This window comes from Globicephala melas, chromosome 14 (genome assembly GCF_963455315.2).
Source record: "Globicephala melas chromosome 14, mGloMel1.2, whole genome shotgun sequence".
Taxonomy (NCBI): Eukaryota; Metazoa; Chordata; class Mammalia; order Artiodactyla; family Delphinidae; genus Globicephala; species Globicephala melas.
In genome coordinates, this window is record NC_083327.1 from 58,820,273 (window position 1) to 58,843,652 (window position 23,380).

The following is a 23,380-nucleotide window of genomic DNA, read 5'->3' on the forward strand; positions in this document are numbered from 1 at the left end:
CACATTCCAGCCCAGGTGAGGTGCTCCTCCAGCTCTGGACTTGGATTGGTGTTCAGCTCTTCAGACAGTTGATGCAACTCAAACCAAGAGAGAATCTGAGAGTAATGATTCATCACAGCCTGCTGCTCCCAAAACGGATGGAAAGGTTTGTGCCACAGGAAGTTGCTAATCGCCACCTGTTTTGGACCTGCGGCAACAGTGATTTCATGTGGTTCAAACTACCCTTCTACTTTCTGCTGTTAGAAGTTTAGGATCGTGGTTTGCCGGGCTGCAGAAGCCCCTTTGAACTGGCAGTGTGCTCCCCCATTGTCTGAAGGTCCCCACTTCCTCAAAAGAAAAATAGGAACAAGCTCTCTTCCTGATGATTTCACTTGCAAATCCTTCATTTTGTTCGGATCCAACTCTGCCAAAGTTCATTGACTTCACCAACAGGAACTTCTGAAATGTCTGTTAGTTGGTGTCATAAACTGACCGTTTGCGTCCACCCCCCCCCAACAAATTCATGCAATGAAATCACATCCCCCGTGTGATGGTGTTAGCAGGTGAAGCCCTTGAGAGGTGATTAGATCCTCAGGGTGAAGCCCTCCTGAATGCGATTCCTGCCCGTAGAGAGAAGACCCCAGAGAGCCACCTGCCCCTTCCACCATGTGAGGACACAGGACCACCATCTACGAACCAGGAACTGGGTCCTACCAGGTCTGAATCTGCCAACACCTTGTTCTTGGACTTCTCAACCTCCAGAACTGTGAGAAAGAAATTTCTGTGGTTTTTAAGCCACCCAGTTGATGGTATTCGGTTGTAGCAGCCTGAACTAAGATGATATTGGGTGATGGTTAGGGGTATGGACCCTGTAGCCAGAATGCCTGGGTTTGAAACACTTCCTATCTGTGTGGCCATGAGCAAGTTATATGTCCTCTCAGGGCTGCAGTTTCCCTCACCTGCAAAATGGTGCTAAAATGTGCTGAATAGTTTTGGCTGGTATTATTATCTCACGCCCGCAAGGTGGAGGCCCTATTGTGAGGGCAACGCCCAGTGCAGTGTGGACCCACGTCTTTAAATCTCTCTGGTCAGATGCTCACCTGTTCTTGGCCACTAACTCACTAAAAGAATGTCAATTCGTTCACATTCTCTATTTTCTCATTGTTCTGTCGCTTTCCGCAAAGTCCTTCATGTTTCCTGTCTTCTATGTCAATCTGACCTGAATGGCTTCTCCAGGGATTATTAACTTAAAGTCCATTTCTACGAGCTGATCTGGATGGCTTTTCCTCCAGCAGTCCCACAGTTTCGCCCTCTGATCAACAGCTCTCCCTATTTCACACATCATTCTATTTTTTTAAACCTCTCTCACACACACACACACACACACACAAAATTTACCAAGAAACTGGGTTACTTCTGCGTTGCTGTTGGGAAGATTGTGAAATGATACAGCCACTCTGGAAACCAGCTTGGGAATTTCTATATGAGCTACTTCTGCAGGTTCTTATAAGCTGGGCCATTAACCAAAGTGGCTATATTCAAAGACAGAGAAGAAAAGCCAAAGTCTGCATTTGTCTGCTTTGACCACCCAGAATCCAAACCTTATGCTTTGTTAAATGGAATTTGTTAATATGGAAGATCAATTAATGTGCAGCATCTGTTTGGGACATTTTTTTTTTTTTTTTTTTTTGCGGTACGCGGGCCTCTCACTGCTGTGGCCTCTCCCGTTGTGGAGCACAGGCTCCGGACGCACAGGCTCAGCGGCCATGGCTCACGGGCCCAGCCGCTCCGCGGCATGTGGGATCTTCCCGGACCGGGGCACGAACCCGTGTCCCCTGCATCGGCAGGCGGACTCTCAACCACTGCGCCACCAGGGAAGCCCTGTTTGGGATTTCTTGCTCTTCTGAATCAACTAACCAAAGTCCTGAGAGCTGCATTAAGACACATTCACCAGGTACAGAAATGGAAAAGTGTGGGCAGATCTTCCTTTCTTATGCAGTTTTTTTTTCCAATTAATAATGCTGTTTCACCTCAAGAATATTTGCTCTTTCAGAGAGTTTTAGTGACACGCATGACATTAAATCCTGCAGCTTCCTTACTACCAGACGGCAGTGCCACTTAATGCACATCCCTCTCCTCACACTATTCGTGTTCCAGATCTAGAGGTTGGACCCAGCTCTTAGGAATGGACACATCGACAACCAGGTAACTCTGATCTTTATCAGATAAGTAAATAAAAGAGGCAAAAGCAAACCAGTAACAGCAAGAGAAAAAAACAGAGGAAATGAATATAGCCACTCATTTCACTTAAGTTCTGAAAGTGAAAAGTATTAGTGTGATGTTTGCAAAAAATTAATAAACAGAAATCTCAATAAAGTTGGGAGACCAGAGAGGAAGCTCTCACACCCTGCGAGGATAGCAGAGCCCAACAGGGAAAAGAAAAATTCATCTTCTTTCCTGGCAAGAACTCAGCCAACGAAACACCATGGGCTGTTTTTTGGGGGGTTTTTTTGTTTTTTGTTTTTTTTTTTTACGTGGGCCTCTCACTGTTGTGCCCTCTCCCTTTGCGGAGCACAGGCTCCGGACGCGCAGGCTCAGCGGCCATGGCTCACGGGCCCAGCCGCTCCGCGGCACGTGGGATCCCCCCGGACCGGGGCACAAACCCGCGTCCCCTGCATCGGCAGGCGGACTCCCAACCACTGCGCCACCAGGGAAGCCCCATGGGCTGTTTTTTTACCAGAGCCCTCCCAACTTCCTTTTTCCATCTATAAAAGTGTTCTCCTTCCCTTGTTGTGTGGGCACTTGTACAAACCCTGAACTGCAATTCTCTATTGATTCTAAATAAACCCATCTTTGTTGAAGAAATATCTGGCTGTCTATTTGTTTCAGGTCAATATGTTCAAATGAAATATATACCTACACTGGTTTTAATTCTCAAAAGAAAAAACCCCTATTCATATTCATCCAACAACTGATTTCATGGCTGTCATTTTTTTTTTTTTTTTTTTTTTAGCCTCAATGGGCAGCATGTGGGATCTTAGTTCCCCGACCAGGGATCGAACTGGTGCCCCTGCAGTGGAAGCGCAGAGTCTTAACCACTGGACGGCCAGGAAAGTCCCTCACGGCGTCATTTCTGAAACATATAATAATGTGACTTAACTGATTTGGTATTCAAATTTATCTTAAATGACAAAAACTTAAAAAATGATAATAATATACTGCTTTTTGTACTTGTGCTACTGTTGACCATGATCAACCAGAAATGCATTTGGCTTATTTTAGTACTGTTGATGCAATTGCACTAAACTATAAACCAGAAGTTATTACTGAACATCATGCTTTCTCAGATTGTCACCTATAAATAAACTGGGATTCGAAGTGGAGCTGCGGATTTTCTGAAAGAAACTAGTGCAAGTATTTTAAGAGTTGCTAGTTGTTCCTAATGAAAAACTGAATAAGTAGGCTTTTATTTCATTTGTTAGTACTTTGGATAACATTTTACTTTTTCTGTCTTAAGTATGTTGTTTCTTACTCTCCTGCGTGTTTATTTCACAAGTTGAGGACATATGACAGTGAGACCAAAGGAAAGCTAACTATCATAGTCTTTGGATCATTCCCTTTTGCTATGATCGTATATAAATAAAAGATATCGGTTTTACTTCTCACTTATTAATTGTACTTAATGAAAATTAGTTGGCTATGTCAGTATTTATTACCCACCTCTTTTGCCAGCTAGATATGAGAAGGTATGTTTAACATATTTAAATCTTGATAACTTAATAAACAATAGAATATTGCATTGATGTATGATATTTAATATTTATTGTCCAAATCAAATTTCCCTTGTAAAATATATGGGTTATTTGGGGAAAAAAACTAATCATGCAATTACCACACAACTTAGCAGTTGTATTCCTGGGCATTTATCCCAGAGAAATGAAGACATCTTCACACAAAAACCTGTACATGAATGTTCATAGCATCTTAATTTGTTTTACCCACAAACTGAAAACAATCCAGATGCACTTCAATGGATGAATAACCAAGCCGTGGAATACTACTCAGTAAGAAATGAACTATGGACACATGCAACAGTGTGGGTGGATTTCAAGAGCATTCTGCTGAATGAAAAAGGCAATCCCCAAAAATAACATACAATAGATTCCATTCACGCAGGATTCTTGAAATGACAAAATTACAGAAATGGAGAACAGATTAGTGATGGCCAGAGAGTAAGGAGGGAGTGAGGGTGAGAGAAAAGTATGGCCATGGGCAACTGAAGACTGGGAATCTTTCTTTATCTCGACTCTACCAATATATCCTAGTTATAATATTGTACTGTTAAGTGTTGCAAGATGTTACCATTGGGGGAACCTGGGTAAAGAGGACAGATGATCTCTGGGTATTATTTCTTACAACTACATGTGAATCAACAATTATCTCAAACATTTTTAAAAAGTTTTAATTGAAAAAACGATTTGTGATTTAAAAAATTTGTCCTTTTTATTTTTCCTTGGGATTAGTCTGTATGTCATATATGTATAGGTTGCAACGTGACCTTAACATAAAAGATACTTTTTAATTTATTATATTCTACATTCAGTCTCATTTTTTAAAAAGTGCTTTTAAATTGGGCACTTTGTTACATTTAGATGAATATAAATATATATAACTATAAACACATACACAGGTTTCCTTTGATAATTTTGACCTACCTTTTGGTTTCAAAAGGTTCAAAGTTCTGCTATTGTTTCTCATATTTTTAACTTTTTTTTGTCATTTATCTTAATACTTCAAAATCATAAAATGAGGAAGGGGCAAAGTTGTTTTTGTACAAAGCGGCTTTAAATACACTGGTATCCACAGTAGGTACTGACAGCGGCATGTTGGGAGGGGGAACAAAAAGTTCTCTAGTCAGTAAGTCTGGACTCTTTGCGTTGACCTTGAACTAGTCTCAACAGTCAACAGCGCTGGTAACGGTAATAGGCTGACCGCCCTGAGTGACGCCGGGACGCCGGGTGGGAACGGTGCGAGCTCGGGCGCCGCGGCCCGGCTTTGAGCTGCTGGATCCCCGCGGTGCTTTAATAGCGGCCCCACGTGGTACAAATGGGAACTACAGGCACTCGGCGGCTTCCTCGGCCACTGGGCGGACGAGGGGCGGCCCCGCATTAGCCTGCATCCTGCGCCCAAGGAAGGAAAGCCCTGGAGAGGGGCCAGGACGATTTAACCTGGGAGATCGAGGCCTGGCCCTTTCCGCAGTGCACACGAGTGCAGGGGGCTGGGGTCACACTCGTCCTGGTGCCGCTCCGGTAAGCGGGTGACAGGCCACTTGTGCTTGGCAGGCAAGGGACCAGCCTCTGGAGTTCTCAGGGCGAAGGGACTTGCGGGGCGGAGGAGAGTGAAGAGTTCATGGGAACTGTGAATATTCAGTTTGGGGAATTAATGCCAAACAGTCTAACGAAACAGTCCGTGGTCCCGTTGCTGTCCATCTTCTCCAACCTGGGTATTGTGATCCTTTAAATTTTATTTATTTTTCCTTATGGTGGTGTGAAAGGGCATGGTTTAATGTGCCTCTTCCAGATCTGTTTCTCTCCCATTCTTCCCCGTTTCACTAAGAGGCACCAGTTGACCACCCATGCCCTCAAGCCAAATCCTAGGAGTCTTCCTGAATTTCTCTCCCCTTCTCTGTCCATTATCAGCAAACCCTGTTGGTTCTACTTCCAAACACATCCTTTTCTCTACTTTAGCACCACCTTCCTGATCCAAACCATTAATGTCTCTCTCAAAGCTTCCAAAGATTTCCCTCCACCCCTGGTAATCTGCATCCCCACTCACCTTGGCCATGCAAACACAATGACCTTCCTGAAATATGAATCAAATTCTAGAATCCTCCATTCAAAAGCCAGCTCCTCTCCCCCACCCAAATTCCTCTGTTTACTAGACTCCAGCCATGTGGGCCACGGCCTTCTCTTTGACCATGTCAAGCCGTTTTGCACATGCTAGGGAGGGCTCTCCCCTCAGAATGGCTGCCTCATTCTCATCCTTCAGAGCTCAGTTCAAGGCCTTACCTAAATGAGGATCCTCACACCTAATCAGCTCCAGCCAATTACTCTTTCATATCACCAGGTTTTTGTTTTTCATCATAGCATCTCTGCAAGATAGAGATTCTGGTATTTATTTCTTGCTTGTTCCTTCCACTGGAGTATTAGTTCCATAAAGACTAGACTCTGTTTATCTTGATCACAGCTAAATCTGTAAGATCAAGTGCAATGTCAATTCAGAGAAGGCATTCAATAAATATTTTTGAATTAATAAACAGATAAAAAACATTTCTTCTACTAAAAAGGGGTGGGTGGGTAAATGGGGCTACTACAGCATGAAAATGGACCAGGAGGTATGAGAGTTGTACAGCAGAGATTCACTCACTTCAAACGACAGCATGGATTTTACCTGAAGTCAGAGGAACCCCTTCCCTAACATAGAACAAGCATTCCTGGGGGCTCACTTGCTCTGGAAATGGGATACAACTATTGGGAGTACTTTTTTTTTTTTTTAAATGATAGAACTAAAACAGAGACATTAAGGGAAATGAATAATATTATACAAAGCATTATTTATAAATCCAGATCCTAATTCACAGCATGTTACAAAATTGGAAGTGTTAAGTAATATTATTCTTGTATCTTTCACACAAACAATAGTTTTAGAAAAGCTGATGGCCAGGGTATGCAATAGAGCTTTTCCACGGTAGGCTGGAATTTTGCCTCTTGAACAAAAACAAAAAAATCTTAGGACACAGAGAAAACAAATATTTTAAAAACTGATTTCACAGTAATTATTATGTATATTTTGAGTTATCTTTATATTATTTTTAAGCATATCAAATCAATTCATTTCTTTCCCTGTTAATAAAAAGGGTACAGTCACAGAATCAGTGCCCTCAGAATAAAAAGTAAACAGAGGAAACAGGACACCCAGAGTCAGTAACATCCTCAGAGCCAAATCTGGTCACTCAAAACCAAAAACTTTTGTTGATTTTCAACAACTCTTCGCATACTTAAGGTTTCAAATACGGCTGGTTCAGCAGGCCAGCTCTTCAGGACAACAGTATGTGCAGCCCAACACAGGATCATCCAAAACTATGTTAACAATTTCAGGATGCTGGTGTGGAGTCCATGGAGTTTTGTGTGTAAAAATTAGGAAAATCCTTCCAGCGATGAAGTTCAAGGCCAGGAGCATCCATCTCCCAGCCCCGTATCAGTAGGGATCCCTAAGGTAAGGCTACGTTTCATCAGGCAAGAGAGCAGTCCGTTCCTCCTCTGTGCCGAGGCTATTTTGAAGTTTAGGTCTACGTTGAAGGAAAGAAGAGGCCAACCTCAATATTTCTCACCTTAAAAAAAAACTCAGTACCTACATCTCTATCCAACTATTTCCGTAAATGTGTCTATCAAGTGATGAGGCTCAGAGTGCCCAGAAATCTCCAGAGTGGAAGAATGGATGTAAAATGGTGTCTTTTTTCCACTCCCACAAGCCAACTTTTAAAGGGAGGAAAAAAACTCAAGAGTTGACCATACCTCCTTCTTCTCCTTGAATGCTCCAATAGATAAAACAAGCCCATCACTAGTCCCTTGAACACAATGAAAGGTACTGGTTAATGTCAATTATCCAAGTCACATTTCTCCATAAACATAAGGAAAATGAAAGTAAAAGACTAATTACTCACACTTGTCAGAGCCCAGAGACCCTGCAGAGCAGCTGCCCATTCAAAACCAATTTTCTCATACAGAAATCCTCCCAGCGTTGGTCCTACAAAAGCACTAACAATGAAAAGAAGAAAGAGGATTATAGTGCAAAAAAAAAGTTACTCCTTATAGGCTGCATGACTGCTTCAATTCATTATATTGAAACTATAAACACTAACGAAAAAAGCCAATTCCTGGACAGAGCATTAGGTTAAGAAAATAATTCTACCTGATAGTGATGATGTTTAAAATTTTTAAACAATTCTAAAATTATAACTGCTTCTGAAAAGTTGGTGCCTTATATGAAAATTTTTAAAAGATGATATGCATTCAAAAGAACCTTTATATTATTCTCTCTACTCTTCTAGATATTTGTATTTAAAACAACTCAGTACATACTTAGTGATGATAGCTACATGGCCAGCATACAGTTATCCCTCTGGTATAATAGAGAGTTAAAAATAAATACACAAATGAATGAATAAATGAATACATTTTCAAAACTGAGACAGGCTCCTGTTAAAGGAACTTTAAAATATCACTTAAATAAGACAAAGTATATGAGACCATTCTGATTATGTATTAAAACTGCTGGTATAACCATTGATCTTGAAGTCAGACAGCTGGATTAGAACTGTAGCTCTGCCCTAAATGAATTACGTGCCTTCTGGCAACTCATCTGACCTCTCAGTGTCTCAATTTCTTCATCTGTAAAATGGGGATAGCATTTTCCAACTTGCAGGTGTGAACGAAATTCAATAGCTACTCACCCAACTGACCACAGTGCACCAAAGAGACCTGACACAAGTCCCAAGGTACTTAATCCTTCTTCAAATCCATTTTCACTGCAAAGAGAAACGAGTGTGTCTGTGGTTAAAAGGGAAACCTGCGTGAAACAAAGAATAGTGTATGGTATAAAAATAAACCAGGGATAATCTGGATAAACCCAACAGCAAGAATACTCCATTTCTAAAATAAAAAGCTAATCTCATTTGAAGATATTACTCTAGTAATATTTCCTCCAGGGTTTTCTAAAAATACTTCTACTGCATATATAGGATACAATATTAAGAATCGTGACCCACTTGCATTAAATGTTTATTAAAGTATATAATTAACTAAGAAATTCTTCAAATGAGATGAACAGGTAGAGAGAACGATGGGCAACCTTTAGAAAATACAGAGGCAGCTCCGCATTGCTTTGAGGCTTGTTGAACTGACAACAGCAGAGCCATCAGGGTTCTCCCTGCTCAAGTTCACTTTGTGTTCTTCATCTTTATGCCTATTAAACAAAAGACTGATGGCCAAGTGACAAAGATACATTTGGCCTTCTTCCCCATTTCTGGCACACAGCTTCTAAAACCCGTGGAATTTCTTAAGTGATGAAAGCCATAAAAAAAAATGTCTTTTGTTATGTCAATGAGATGACTTTGGGACTAGCACCCATGTTGCCTGGAGAACCAACATATGATTAGAGGGCTGGAACTTCAAGGCCCACACATCCCTCCCCCATAAAGAGAGGGGGTGGGGGTTGAATCAACCGCCAATGGCCAATGATTTAACCAGCCATGCATATGTAGTGATGCTTGGGAAGCCAGATGCTTCCATATGCCATTGTGCTGGGCCCCAAACTCCACAAGGACAGAGGCTCTGCTGCTTGGGACCTTATCGCCCTGTATATCTTGTCATCTGGCCGCTGATCTGTATCCTTTAATATCCTTTGCAGTAAGCCAGTAGCTAGCGAGTGAACTGGGTTCCTGAGATCTATGAGCTGCTCTAGCAAATGAAGAGAACCCACGGAGGGGGTCGTTGGAACCTCTGGTTTACAGCCAGTCGGTCAGAAACATAGGTAACAACCTGCATTTGAAACTGGCATCTGAAGCAGAGGGCGCTCTCGTGGGACTGAGCCCTTAACCTGTGGGATCTGGTGTTATCTCCCGGTAAATAGTGTCAGAATTAGTTGAATTGCAGGATACCCAGCTTGGTGGTGTGAGGGAATTGGAATTGCTACTAGAATCCATTTACCTGGTCGCTCTGTGCCCGTGTGTGGACCTCCTCGATGAGAGGGAAATGATGCTGAGGGCTTCCCACTGTGCTTTGCCTTTATTTTTTTTAATTTACTGAAGTATAGTTGATTTACAATGCTGTGCTAATTTCTACTGTACGGCAAAGTGCTTCAGTTATACATACATATGCTCTGGCTTTTCAGAAGTATACCTGTACCGAGGTATAAACTAAGCCAAGCCTCTAGCCACAACCCATTTTACCTACCATTGTATTAACATTACTATATATTATCATTTATATTATTGTACTTTTGCTTATACTATTTATATCACAATATTGCATGACACGAAATCATGAAGATTTAGTATTGTAAAAAAATATCCAACATCCTACAACATTGAGAAAGTCAAGGAAGCTTGTGATGTTTATTGCTAATCACGATACAGTTCTTCAAGCCATGGAAGTAACTTACTGTGCACAGCTGAGAATCTCTGGAAAAGTTGAAATTAAACTCATTCCAGCAGAGATACCATTTATGACTAATATCAGCACCAACAACCAGAGCTGACTGCAAGAGAGTTTGGGAGAAAAATTAACATTTAAAGAGACAGCAAAGCTTCACGCCAAGGAGGGCGGGCAGGATCTCAGACAAGTTCGCTTCACGGATGACATGACTAGTCTGGTCCTTACCCCCATCTGATCCCATTTTGTTCAGTGAAAGCACCTTTTAACTCCTTACGTTTTTGAGGGGGGCCAACGATCAATTTCTCCTGCTATCCCAATATCTTTGGTCACACATGTCACATGCCCAGAGTCGACCTGCTTTCTTATCACCATGTAAAAGCCTTTCAAAGTTGGTTAAAATGTCAATGTTGCTCCTTCAAGCACTTGGCTTTGAAATTCCACTGACTGAAAAATGGCAGAGACGGAAAATGGTAAAGGAAGTGACAGGAACCTGCTACGTGTTCCATGTCGGGCCCTACGTCAGTTACTTCATATCCATTATTCTACTGAATGCTTGCAGCAACCCTGCCATGTAAGTCTGTTAAAAATGATTAAGGAAGACAATCTAGGTGATACAAACAAACTTTATTTAACACTTCATGAAGTGGATGGTCTCATTTTGGAGAACTGAAAAATGGGATAGAAGGCAGGAAGCTTTGACAGGATAAGGAAAAAAAAAACAAGGAAGAGGGGCTTCCCTGGCGGCGGAGTGGTTGAGAGTCTGCCTGCCGATGCAGGGGACACGGGTTCGTGCCCCAGTCTGGGAAGATCCCACATGCCGCGGAGCGGCTGGGCCCGTGAGCCATGGCCGCTGAGCCTGCGCGTCCAGAGCCTGTGCTCCGCAACGGGGAGAGTCCACAACAGTGAGAGGTCCGCGTACCACACACACACAAAAAAAAAACAAGGAAGAGAAAAACAGGTAATATCTGATTGTCTGGGGCTACGCAGTCCATCTTGTTTGGGGTGAGCGGCCCACAGTTGGTGGCTTGGCGTTTGGGGGTGACTGGGTGACGGGATAGGCTGCTTTTCTGGTCAAGAGGAGCATTTACAGGGACATGAAAGTTTTCTAAGTTTTGGTTTGCTGACATGGCACCCTGGGCTGCAGTCACTCTATCTTGAGCCTAGAAAATTATTTCAACAGTACTATTATTGGCTTTTTTGGTGGATAAGAAAACTGAGGCTCTTGGAAGTTAAATTATTTGCTCAAGTTCACATACCAAGGAAGGGGCAAAGCCCAAATACAAACCCAAATCTGAAAGACTCTGAAATCATTCCTTTATCCATATCATGTTTTGTCCCAGAGGTACCTAAAAAGCTCTAAGTAGCTCATTTTATTTTAGAAAATAAATGATAATAAACAAGCTTGAGCTTCCCTGGTGGCGCAGTGGTTGAGAATCTGCCTACTAATGCAGGGGACACGGGTTCGAGCCCTGGTCTGGGAAGATCCCACATGCCGTGGAGCAGCTAGGCCCGTGTGCCACAACGACTGAGGCTGTGCGTCTGGAGCCTGTGCTCCGCAACAAGAGAGGCCACGATAGTGAGAGGCCCGCGCACTGCGATAAAGAGTGGCCCTCGCTTGCCACAACTAGAGGAAGCCCTCGCACAGAAACGAAGACCCAACACAGCAAAAATAAATTAATTAATTAATAAACTCCTACCCCCAACATCTTCGTTAAAAAAAATAAAAAATAAACAAGCTTTATTAAGTAGCTACCATATGCTAAGGATGATACAGAAACAAAAATGATCTAGTTCCCTCCTCAAGGGGCAAGAAGGAATAGAAAAAACAAAAGTATATTCTAAGAACTATCAGCTAAAGGTAGATAACAAATGCTACTTTTAAAATAAAGTACAGGACTTCCTTGGTGGAGCAGTGGGTAAGAATCCGCCTGCCAATGCAGGGGACACGGATTCGAGCCCTGGTCCAGGAAGATCCCACATGACGTGGAGAAACTAAGCCCGTGCGCCACAACTACTGAGGCTGAGCTCTAGAGCCCACGAGCCACAACTACTGAGCCCATGTGCCACAACTACTGAAGCCCGTGCGTCTAGAGCCTGTGCTCCGCCACAAGAGAAGCCACCGCAAGGAGAAGCCCACACACCACAACAGAGAGTAGCCCATGCTCGCCACAACTAGAGAAAGCCCGCGTGCAGCAACAAAGACCCAACGCAGCCAAAAATAAATAATAAATTTTAAAAAAATTAACTAAAATAAAGTACAAATGTGCAATTGAAATACAAAGGGAGAATAAGCATTTTTATCATTTGATTCAGATTTTATGCATTCCTGTTTGCCTAGATCACTGGTAGCATCCAGTAATACTGTCAGTAAAACAAACAATTCAATATAGTCCTAAATCTGGTAATTATTTAAATAAGATTCAAAGATACTAAGCATATCAGTGTTACACCAAAAATTTTTAAAATAATTCCTAATGTTATTTTGCCACAAATTCAAAAGAAGAAAAAAAATTACCTCTTAATGTGCAAGAATGGGGCAGGTCCTAAGAGCATGTAGCACCCTGCTGTGATTAAGTTTCCAAAAACGAGAAGCCATTTCCTTAGATGCTGATAAAGAAAGACCACAGAAACTCTTAGAGGTAAAGATCTTCCATAGTTCAGGAAAATAAAGAAATCATTGAAGAACACAAGTCATGATATTAAAAAATCCAAATACATTGGAGAAAACAAAATTTTACATGTAAGAGAAAACAGGTAGATGGTAAACACAAAAGCAAGTGCAATATACCCCAAGACAGGGGTTGAGCAAAGGACAAGTATTCCTTGGAAAGGGATTGTATTGTAGATTTTGCACATGATAAACTGTTCCAAATATAACAATTTAAAAAGCAGTCACCACAAGGAATGACCAAGTAGATGCACTATCTAGAAAATTCACATTATTAAAAAGTTCCAAATAAAATGTTTCCTTATAAACTACTCAAACACAGGCTAACAGTTATAGAGGTACGGTATCTGTTCAGTTATATTAGGCTATGCCTTAACACTAAGTTACAAACACTGTTTAAGACACTTGTTTTTTTCCACCTGGATTACCAAGTAATCTCCATGTGATAAGTCTTCATAAGTATATACCCACATCTAATTAAGAGGGGAAACACAAAAATAAGCACTAAAGTCATAGAAGCTTGAGACCTGGCTAACAGTACTAGCTCTGTATACTAGTCATCTGGACTGAGTGGTTTAGACCTAGTTAAAGGAGACTAGAAAGGATTTTCTGTCAGGATGGCTATGGGATAACTGAGGCATATTTACACGACCAATCCTTTCACTCCCACAGAAAAACTAAATTCTATCCTCTCAACTTGGTCAAGTCCTAACTACTTTGGGGGCTCTGCCCTACTTATTAAGGTCAAACCACTTTTTTGCATCAAGGGAATTTTTTCCTTTAGAAAGTCCAAGAGTTTTTCAACAGTTTTAGCATAAGACTCCTCCTCTTTTCCCAGATGAAGCAATTAAAAAGTGAACCTGTTCAGGGTGATGGCAGGTTGGCACATACTGAGACCTCACACTGGAACCTCTCCATCAGCTTAAAAAATTGAATATATTAAAACTTAAATGTTCTCACTGCTCTCCACCCCCCCCCAAAAAAGGTAACTGTGGTGATGGATATGTTAATTAACCAGGTGGAGGGAATCCTTTCTCAGGGTGTATGTATACCAAATCACCATGATGTATACTTTAAATATCTTACAATTTTATTTGTCAACTATACCTCAATAAAGATAAAATTTTTTAAAAACTGAATATTTTAATTCTAATCAGTGGACCTCTAGAGTTCAGGAAGTACAGTTGGACAACCACCAGTCTAGACATACAAAAGTAACTCTTAAATATCGCTAAAGCATACATACTGGCATTTTATCACTGAGTAGGCCCACCAGTGGTGAAGAAATGGCGTAGGATAGTGCCAAACCCAGGAATACCAGTCCCACATATCCAGCTGGTAAATTAAACTGTAAAAGAAATCCTGTGTTAAAGTTACATGGTTAAGTCATTTTTTCAATAAATATCTATCTTTTCCTTCTACCATTTCTTCAGCTCTTACTATCTGCCATGAGGCTACTACTAACAGTCAGCAACCTTCCTAATTTTTGTCTTACTCTTTTTTTTTTGCGGTACGCGGGCCTCTCACTGCTGTGGCCTCCCCCGCTGCAGAGCACAGGCCCCGGACGCGCAGGCTCAGCGGCCATGGCTCACGGGCCCAGCCGCTCCGCGGCAAGTGGGATCCTCCTAGACCGGGGCATGAACCCGCGTCCCCTGCATCGGCAGGTGGACTCCCAACCACTGCGCCACCAGGGAAGCCCTGTCTTACTCTTATAAACGGATTACATTTTCTCTATAGGGGAAAAAACCTAACCACAGGTCAGAAGTCCTGGATGTTTTTGATTTGTAGCATTTGACATTAAATATAGTATAATTATCCTTCTATGAATCATAGCATTTTTACATGTCAATCAGTGCTTTGCAAACGTTAGTATGCACAAAAAATTACCTAGAGAACTTGTGCGTTTTTTAAAAAATAAATTTATTTATTTATTTTTGGCTGCATTGGGTCTTCGTTGCTGTGCCCGAGCTTTCTCTAGTTGCTGCGAGCGGGGGCTACTCTTCCTTGAGGTGCGTGGGCTTCTCATTGTGGTGGCTTCTCTTGTTGTGGAGCACAGGCTCAAGGTGTGTGGGCTTCAGTAGTTGTGGCACACGGGCTCAGTAGTTGTGGCTCGTAGGCTCTAGAGCACAGGCTCAGTAGTTGTGGTGCATGGGCTTAGTTGCTCCGAGACATGTGGGATCTTCCCGGACCAGGGCTTGAACCCGTGTCCCCTGCATTGGCAGGCAGATTCTTAACCACTGCACCACAAGAGAAGTCCGGAGAACTTGTTATAAGAGGTTCTTGGACGCCAGCCCTAGAATTTCTGATTCAAAAAGTCTGGGATGAGGTCTGCGAATGTGCATTTCTAACAAAAATCCCAGGTGATGCTCACTGCCCGCAGACTGAAGTGCACTGGTGTCAAAAACACTGACAAGAATATCTATTCTATCCATCTCAAAGAGATATAAATTTCTAATTAAAGAATTAGATGGTATGACACATTTTAAAAGCCTTCTAAAGTAGTAAGCTACCTCATAACTCTGCTGCTGTTCCTGTTACCAACATGATATACATGCCTTTCTTGGTTATCTGAGTTGTTCTCATTTTCCTTAATTTCCTTAACTAATCCTTAATTAAGCCCATGAGATCCATTTATACATCAGTATATGTTTGAATAATTTTAATGACATAACTCAAGCTAAAAATCAGCCCTTTAAAGACAGTAGCAAGATACAAAAGTCAGAAATGTCCTTTTCTGATTTTACAACGGGGGAGACAGGGTGGAACCCTCCTTCCCTAAAAGGCTGAGCGACTGGATAGCAAACAGCCAATACAAAAAACTGTTAAGAAGGCAGAAGAAGGGCAACAGGAACAAAAATGTGATAGAAAAACCAGAAAGTACATTGCTAAGGATTTTTTAATAAGTTAGACACGAGCAACTTGGGTTTATGAGAGATTGGTTACAAATTTTTTTTTCATTGTTTGGACACACTTCTTAAAAGAACAGAAAAATGACTTAAAGAAACACGTTGTTGGGCTTCCCTGGTTGTTCAGTGCCTGCCAGTGCAGGGGACACAGGTTCAAGCCTTGGTCCAGGAAGATCCCACATATTGCAGAGCAACTAAGCCTGTGTGCCACAACTACTGAGCCTGTGCTCTAGAGCCCACGAGCCACAACTACTGAGCCCATGTGCCACAACTGCTGAAGCCCACACAGCCAGAGCCTGAGCTCCGCAACAAGAGAAGCCACCGCAATGAGAAGCCCGCGCACCGCAATGAAGAGTAGCCCCCACTCTCTGCAACTAGAGAAAGCCGCGTGCAGCAATGAACCCAATGCAGCCAAAAATAAATAAATAAATAAATTTATATTAAAAAAAAAGAGACACGTTGTTGATAATGTGAATGGAATGTGTCACCATAAATACAAAGTATTTTTCTTATGCATTACCTCATAGATGCTTACTTCTTAAGTGTGATATTATATTATTTTCTAAAACTTGGGTCCGGCACTAAAATAACAGTCCCCAAGTTTACCTGTGAAATACCCAAAACTGTCTTTACTGACTTGAAGGGGTTGTGTTTCTGGTAACAGTGCTTTTTTCATTCTAGGGCCTCAAATAAAGTGAGTATGGACTGCAGCTAGTAGATTTCTGTCTCTATAAACATAGATTAATTCTCCAGGATAATTAACTATCAGACTTAGTAATTTATTGCATTATTTATTAATAATCTTTTTTCAAAAATATCTAAGAACAAATTGCTATAACATCAAACTTTAAAATTCAGTATATAATTTTCAGCATTAAAAAGATGGAGGGCTTCCCTGGTGGCGCAGTGGTTGAGAGTCCACCTGCCGATGCAGGGGACACGGGTTCGTGGCCCGGTCCAGGAGGACCCCACATGCCGCGGAGCAGCTGAGCCCGTGAGCCATGGCCGCTGAGCCTGCGCGTCCGGAGCCTGTGCTCCGCAGCGGGAGAGGCCACAACGGTGAGAGGCCCGCATACCGAAAAAAAAAAAAGATGGAGAGAGATTCTTGGTTCCTTTCTCTCATCTCAGATTAATATAGCCCACAGTCTTTTGAATATGTATGCAATAGACTAAAAAGTAAATGGACCCAGAGGGGATCTGCTAGAAAAGAAGGGACACCTCACATTAAATGAGCCACTAAGTATCCCAAATGCCTCACTGGAATCAAAACAGAGGAAAGTATCCTTATTAAGCAGCCAGGATGTTGCCCAAGCCAGACCTATGATGACTCGAGCAAGGCCTTGGAAAAAGGAGACCAGATGAAAGGCTTCTTTCATTTACACCAAATCAGACCCCTAGTTATAGGGACATCACAGAGGGAAGGTACAGGCTGTCTTGGTGAGTAGCTCTCATTCTGCCTCCTTCTTGAAGCCACTCCTAGGATTTTCCATCAAGCAGGGCCCAAGAGCAAGCAAATATGTCCACCCGCTACAATGGGGAGGTCTGCATCACCAGGCTACTCACCTTCTCCAAAACAAAGAGGGACAGCGTAGGATCAAGGAAGCCAAAACCTGAGCTGAGTGAGGTAATGACGAAGGATATAAAGGCAACCTTGGGTAAAATGATGAGTTTCCAGAATGAGTGTTTCCCTGGATCAGACTCTGTGGGGTAAAAATAAAAAAAGAAATTAGAGTAAAGAAAATTGCTTAACTTTATCTTTCAATCTATTTTGAAAAGTAAAATTGGTAAGGTCACCTTTATCCAGTAATCAAAATAACCACACTTTTGAGTTTGCCTAAAATTTGCATATGAGTTATTCAAACCTAGAGGCCATTTCAGTGTTCTTAAAAATAATTTCTCTAATTCAAAAAGAATCAACTGGAATCAGAGTATGAGAAGAAGCAGTCTTGGTTACGGGTCATAACCTAGAAGTCAGTGAGGCCTTCCCAGATGGGGTAGAGAATATGTAAAGTTTGATTTGGTGCATAGTAAAAGCCAGACGCTTTATCAGGGAACAATGTGTGTGTGCTGAGGAGGAATCTGAGTTAATCAAAGAATACAAAAGAACTTTTTTCTGCTCGTGAAAAAAAACACTGGATTGAAAGGGATGCTCGGGACTTCCTTGGCAGTCCAGTGGTTAGGACTCCCTGCTTCCACTGCAGGGGGCATGGGTTCGATCCCTGGTCAGGGAACTAAGATCCTGCATGCCGTGTGGTATGGCCAAAAAAAAAAAAAAAAAAGAATGAGATGCTACTGAATCATGTGTACCTTCCATTTGGCAGTAAAGGTCAGTTGAACAGCAACCTCATGTCCTGCCATTCCAACAGCAACACAACTTCTGCACCGTCCCAAACACCAGGCATGGTTGTTCCCAAGCCGCCAATCATATCCTACAACTCCCTTCTTTTTCCCCTGCTAATTTTTCAAGTTCTATTCACTCTGTAAAGTCTGGCTGTGACCCTAATTACCCCACAAATTTTACTTCTGTTTCCTACTGCACTTCTAATCTACACCATGTAATTTAGCACTTAAACTGTATTTCATTTTACGTGGTTTACTACTGTTTGATGACTTTCCTATCTTCCAACTAATTTACTGAACAAAATCTATGCTGAGTCAGATACCATGCAAAATCCTGGGCAGACAAAGGCAAAGGAGACAAACCCAGACCCTGACCTCACAGAGAAGATACAGTAACGTGTGGAGAGAGCTAGGATGGAGCTAGGAGGGTATGGATTGGAGCATATGAGAGGGTTGCCTTAAAAAAACAGGGAAAGCTGTTTAGGAAAGAATTTCCAAAAGTAGTACTATCTAAGTTGCTGCCTAAAAGATGAGCTTGAGATGAACAAGCAAAGAAGGAGGAAAGAATAATCCAGGCATATTATCCAGGAATGGCTCATTCCAAGACTCAGAAGTGAGGGAAAACTATTCTGTTTGAGGAAATGAAAGAGCAGAAGCAAAGGTGGAGGATGGAAATTGGAGGGTAGGGAAGAGAGATCACATTGGAGAAGGATGTAGTGATAAGATTATGCAGCACTTGTAAAATAGGCTAAGAAGCCCGGGAAATCACTAGACACTGCAAACAAAGACTGAGAATCAGATTTGTGGTTTAAAGAGACCCCTCTGTGGTCTCCTGGGAAATGCAGACAGGGGGACGAGTTAGGAGACTGTGCACTGAGCCAGGCCAGGAAGCTCTCTGAGGGCCAAATCAGCACTGACATATCCTCATTTCTCCAAAAGCACCCACCACAGTTCATTACTCAATAAATTCTTGGTGAATAATGATCCAGTAGGGAGCAAAGTACCAGAAAAGCATAAAGTGTGGTTCAACTATTTTAAGTACTACACTTGGACTTTGTCAGGAGATGAGGGATAAAGTTAAACTGTGGTGTTAGTTTCTTAACTATTAGCCAAATATTCAATGATGAACCAATTGTGAGCCCAGCCTAGGATGTTTAACTACAGATTTGACTTAGAACGGGGATAGGCACCACCATGTGGCTCAGTGTGGCCGTGCCAGCAGGGAGACTTCATTGGGTATGGATTTTGGACTGTATATTACAGATGTTTATTAGTCACCTTTAAAATATAAATGATAAAAGATCAACTGTAATCAATTACATTTATTATGCATATAGAAGGTATTATGGATGTATGGTATAAGACAAATTATTATGGCATAAATGGTCCCTTTCTCTAAATCCAGTGGGAAAGGGGATTATCGCAATAAGAACATACAGGAACATACATGAAAATGAACACATAATGAGTTTAACTAAGCTGCTGATGAAGCCCAAGCAATGAAAACTTATGGTGATACCTACTTCCAGAGGCACGTGACAAAATCACCTGGGAAGCTTTTCCAAGCTACTCAGGTATTCTCTCTGCTTCCTCCAATTCTGATACATTCTTCTTGGAGGGACAGAACTCCATGGTTGACAATGCCTGCCACAGGAAACTGCTCTTAGAGATGAGGAAGTGGTGTGGCCCTCAGGTGTGAAGGGGCAGGAAAAATGCAGAGCACTGTGGCACTAGTGACTTAGCATTTAGATCATTGATTGAGAAGGTTCAGAAAAACTTCCCAGAAGAGGTCATACAAATTAAGTTTTGAAGGATGAGTAGGAGTTAGGTAGAGTAGAAGTGGGAGATAGTTCAACTCATGTGACTCCCCTGCTGACACCTAACAACAGCTCCTAGTGGCTTTCAGGATAAAGCTCTCATTTCATGGATTTAGGGATTTTTATTAAGAGGATTGTCATGTACTTGACTGTGTTTTAAAAATATTTCTTTAGTGCAGTATGGAAGAGGTGACTTGGCGAGCAGATATAAAGGATGAGAGAGAGGGAGGGACCGAAGTTGACTCTTAGACACCCAAACCTAAAGCTACATTGTTCATGGGTCTAGAAGCAGTTAAATGAGTGAGGTGGAACCTATAGAACAAAATTCTGCCAATATCATCAAAATAAAAGGAAATTTAATTTTCTAGCTTCTATCTATAAGCTTTCCTAAAACATTAATATTTAAAGGTACTCAATGGGAACCCCTAAATCAATATTTATACCCTTAACATTATCAATTTTTGAGATTTAAAAAAAATACCAGATTTTTCCATTCAATCTAAAGAGAAGATCCTTCTTTAGATAAACAGAAAGTTTGCCAAACCATTTTAAATGGGCAAAAGACCTAAATAGACATTTCTCCAAAGAAGATATACAGATTGCCAACAAACACATGAAAGGATGCTCAACATCACTAATCATTAGAGAAATGCAAATCAAAACCACAATGAGGAATTACCTCACACCGGTCAGAATAGGCATCATCAGAAAATCTACAAACAACAAATGCTAGAGAGGGTGTGGAGAAAAGGGAATCCTCTTGCACTACTGATGGGAATGTAAATTGATACAGCCACTATGGAGAACAGTATGGATGTTCCTTAAAAAACTAAAAACAGAATTACCATATGACCCAGCAATCCCACTCCTGGGCATATACCCTGAGAAAACCATAATTCAAAATGAGTCATGTACCACAATGTTCATTGCAGCTCTATTTACAATATCCAGGTCATGGAAGCAACCTAAGTGTCCATAGACAGATGAATGGATAAAGAAGATGTGGTACATATATACAATGGAATATTACTCGGCCATAAAAAGAAACGAAATTGGGTCATTTGTAGTGAGGTGGATGAACCTAGAGTCTGTCATACAGAGTGAAGTGAGTTAGAAAGAGAAAATACTGTATGCTAACACATATATGGAATCTAAAAAAAAAAAAATGGTTCTGATGAACCTAGGAGCAGGACAGGAATAAAGATGCAGACGTAGAGAATGGACTTGAGGACACAGGGTGTGGGGAAGGGGAAGCTGGGACAAAGTGAGAGAGTGGCATGGACATATATACACTACCAAACGTAAAATAGATAGCTAGTGGGAAGCAGCCGCATAGCACAGGGAGATCAGCTCGGTGATTTGTGACCACCTGGAGGGGTGGGATAGGAAGGATGGGAGGGAAAGGCAAGAGGGAGGAGATATTGGTCTCCTACAAAAGCATAAAAATACTTAAATTTAAGGTTCTTAAAGTGAGTAATATATGAGGCCTTACCATAATTAGGTAAAATACACATGTTGAGGGGAACCATCAGCAGAACTATGCATCCCAGAAGAATGAAAGGCACCTCATAGCCAAAGGATTGATACAATAAGCCACCCAAAGGAGGCCCTAGTACTAGACCCAGTCCAGAAAAAGACTCAACACTTCCCTACAAATGGGAAAACGAAAGAAAATTGAGTTAATATGTTTTGTTTGAAAAATGAACAAAGATTTAATGGGCAGGATCTGAAAAAAATTCTATCCACTTTACAATTTATACACATACCACACACACCCCCAAGATGGACCAAAAATTTAAACATACATATTAAAATCATATAAGTACTAGAAAAATTAAAAATGAGAGTTTTTTGTTTTCTAATCCTTATGGTGAGGTAAATTTTCTAATTATGACATAAAAACTTAGAAGACACAAAAGAAAAGACTGATAAATCTGATTACATGAAAATATGAAAAACTATGAATGGCAAAAAAAAATCAAAAGACAAATGAAGAATGGGGAAAAAAATATTGACAAAGAACTAATTTCCCAAATGCATCACAAGAGCAACTACTAATCAATGAGAAAAATCAACAATCCTATGGGAGGAACTTCCCTGGTGGTGCAGTGGTTAAGAATCTGCCTGCCGGGCTTCCCTGGTGGCACAGTGGTTGAGAGTCCGCCTGCCAATGCAGGGGACACGGGTTCGTGTCCCGGTCCGGGAAGATCCCATGTGCCGTGGAGTGGCTGGACCCGTAAGCCATGGCCGCTGAGCCTGCGCGTCTGGAGCCTGTGCTCCGCAGCGGGAGAGGCCACAGCAGTGAGAGGCCCGCGCACCGCAAAAAAAAAAAAAAAGAATCTGCCTGCCAATGCTGGGGACACGGATTGGATCCCTGGTCCGGGAAGATCCCACATGCCGTGGAGCAACTAAGCCCATACGGCACAACTACTGAGGCCACGAGCCACAACTACTGAGCCCGCATGCCACAACTACTGAAGCCCACGCACCTAGAGCCCATGCTCTGCAACAAGAGAAGCCACTGCAATGAGAAGCCCGTGTACCACAACAAGCAGTAGCCATTGCTCGCCGCAACTAGAGAAAGCCTGCGTGCAGCAACGAAGACCCAATGCAGCCAAATAAATAAATAAACATTTAAAAAAATTTAGAGAAAAGAAAAAACACAATCCTATGGGAAAATGTTGTAAATAGACTGTTGACACATAAAATGAAATACAACTAGCTCTAACGTGAACTGGCCATCTCTAAGTTGCAGGACAGCAAAGGCACACTCCAAACATGTTTAGCCACAAAACCTTGTCTTACAGAGCATGTCAATGGATTAGCATCCTTCTGAATCCTTCTTGAGAAATGTAAAGAGCACACCTGTTACAGTGGCCACCATTGCATGGCAAATGACTACAGAACCTAAAGTGAATCTATATAGATATATATACATACATATATATATATATACTTACATGGGTGTATAAATATATGTGTACATATATTTAATAAAAGTGTGAAGATTTATATTTATACAGCAAACAGTTTACCTGAGTGTCAAAACTTTCAAACTGTAGTATTAATATGGGTAAATGGGAGAATCCTTGGTACTGAGCTGATTAGACCCTGAGGTCTCTGAGGGTGGTGCCTGCTCTGTGATGCAAACCAGGAGTCCTTCGGGGATGTCTGGGTCCAGAGGAGTGAGCTATGGGAAAGGCTAGTTGGGATCAGGGAGACAGCAGCCAAGAGCTAGGACAGGAACCTGGTATGTCTCTAATACCTGGTGTCGAGGCGCGGAGGCAATATATGAGAATGTACGCCAATACGATGCTACCAGGCTCTGGATTTTTTTGGTAAAATAAGAGGGCGCTCCTCAGACTGACTGCACATAAGCAGTTATGGACTTCAGAATGATCTCTAAGGTCCTTTCCGTGAACCTGGGAAAAGTGGAGGAAGGACTCTAGTATAAAT

The 23,380-nt window shown here is 41.7% G+C and overlaps 1 protein-coding gene across 6 annotated transcripts in view; it reads right to left on the minus strand.

Moving 5' to 3' along the window:
* Positions 1-3,810: 3,810 nt before the first annotated feature.
* SLC18B1 (solute carrier family 18 member B1) overlaps positions 3,811-23,380 on the minus strand; it is a 49,142-nt gene continuing 29,572 nt past the window's right edge. For 4 of the 6 annotated variants that reach the window (XM_060283867.1, XM_060283863.1, XM_060283866.1 and 1 more), the window contains 8 exons: positions 21,417-21,573; positions 17,331-17,467; positions 14,108-14,209; positions 12,709-12,800; positions 10,201-10,296; positions 8,492-8,566; positions 7,703-7,796; positions 3,811-7,606 (listed from right to left, as the gene is read on the minus strand). In XM_060283867.1, the coding sequence (XP_060139850.1) occupies positions 7,427-7,606; positions 7,703-7,796; positions 8,492-8,566; positions 10,201-10,296; positions 12,709-12,800; positions 14,108-14,209; positions 17,331-17,467; positions 21,417-21,573 (933 nt within the window). In that variant the 3' untranslated portion in view covers positions 3,811-7,426. The remainder of the gene's footprint in view (positions 7,607-7,702; positions 7,797-8,491; positions 8,567-10,200; positions 10,297-12,708; positions 12,801-14,107; positions 14,210-17,330; positions 17,468-21,416; positions 21,574-23,380) is intronic. The other 2 variants (XM_060283864.1, XM_030853416.2) reach the window with 2 other exon arrangements.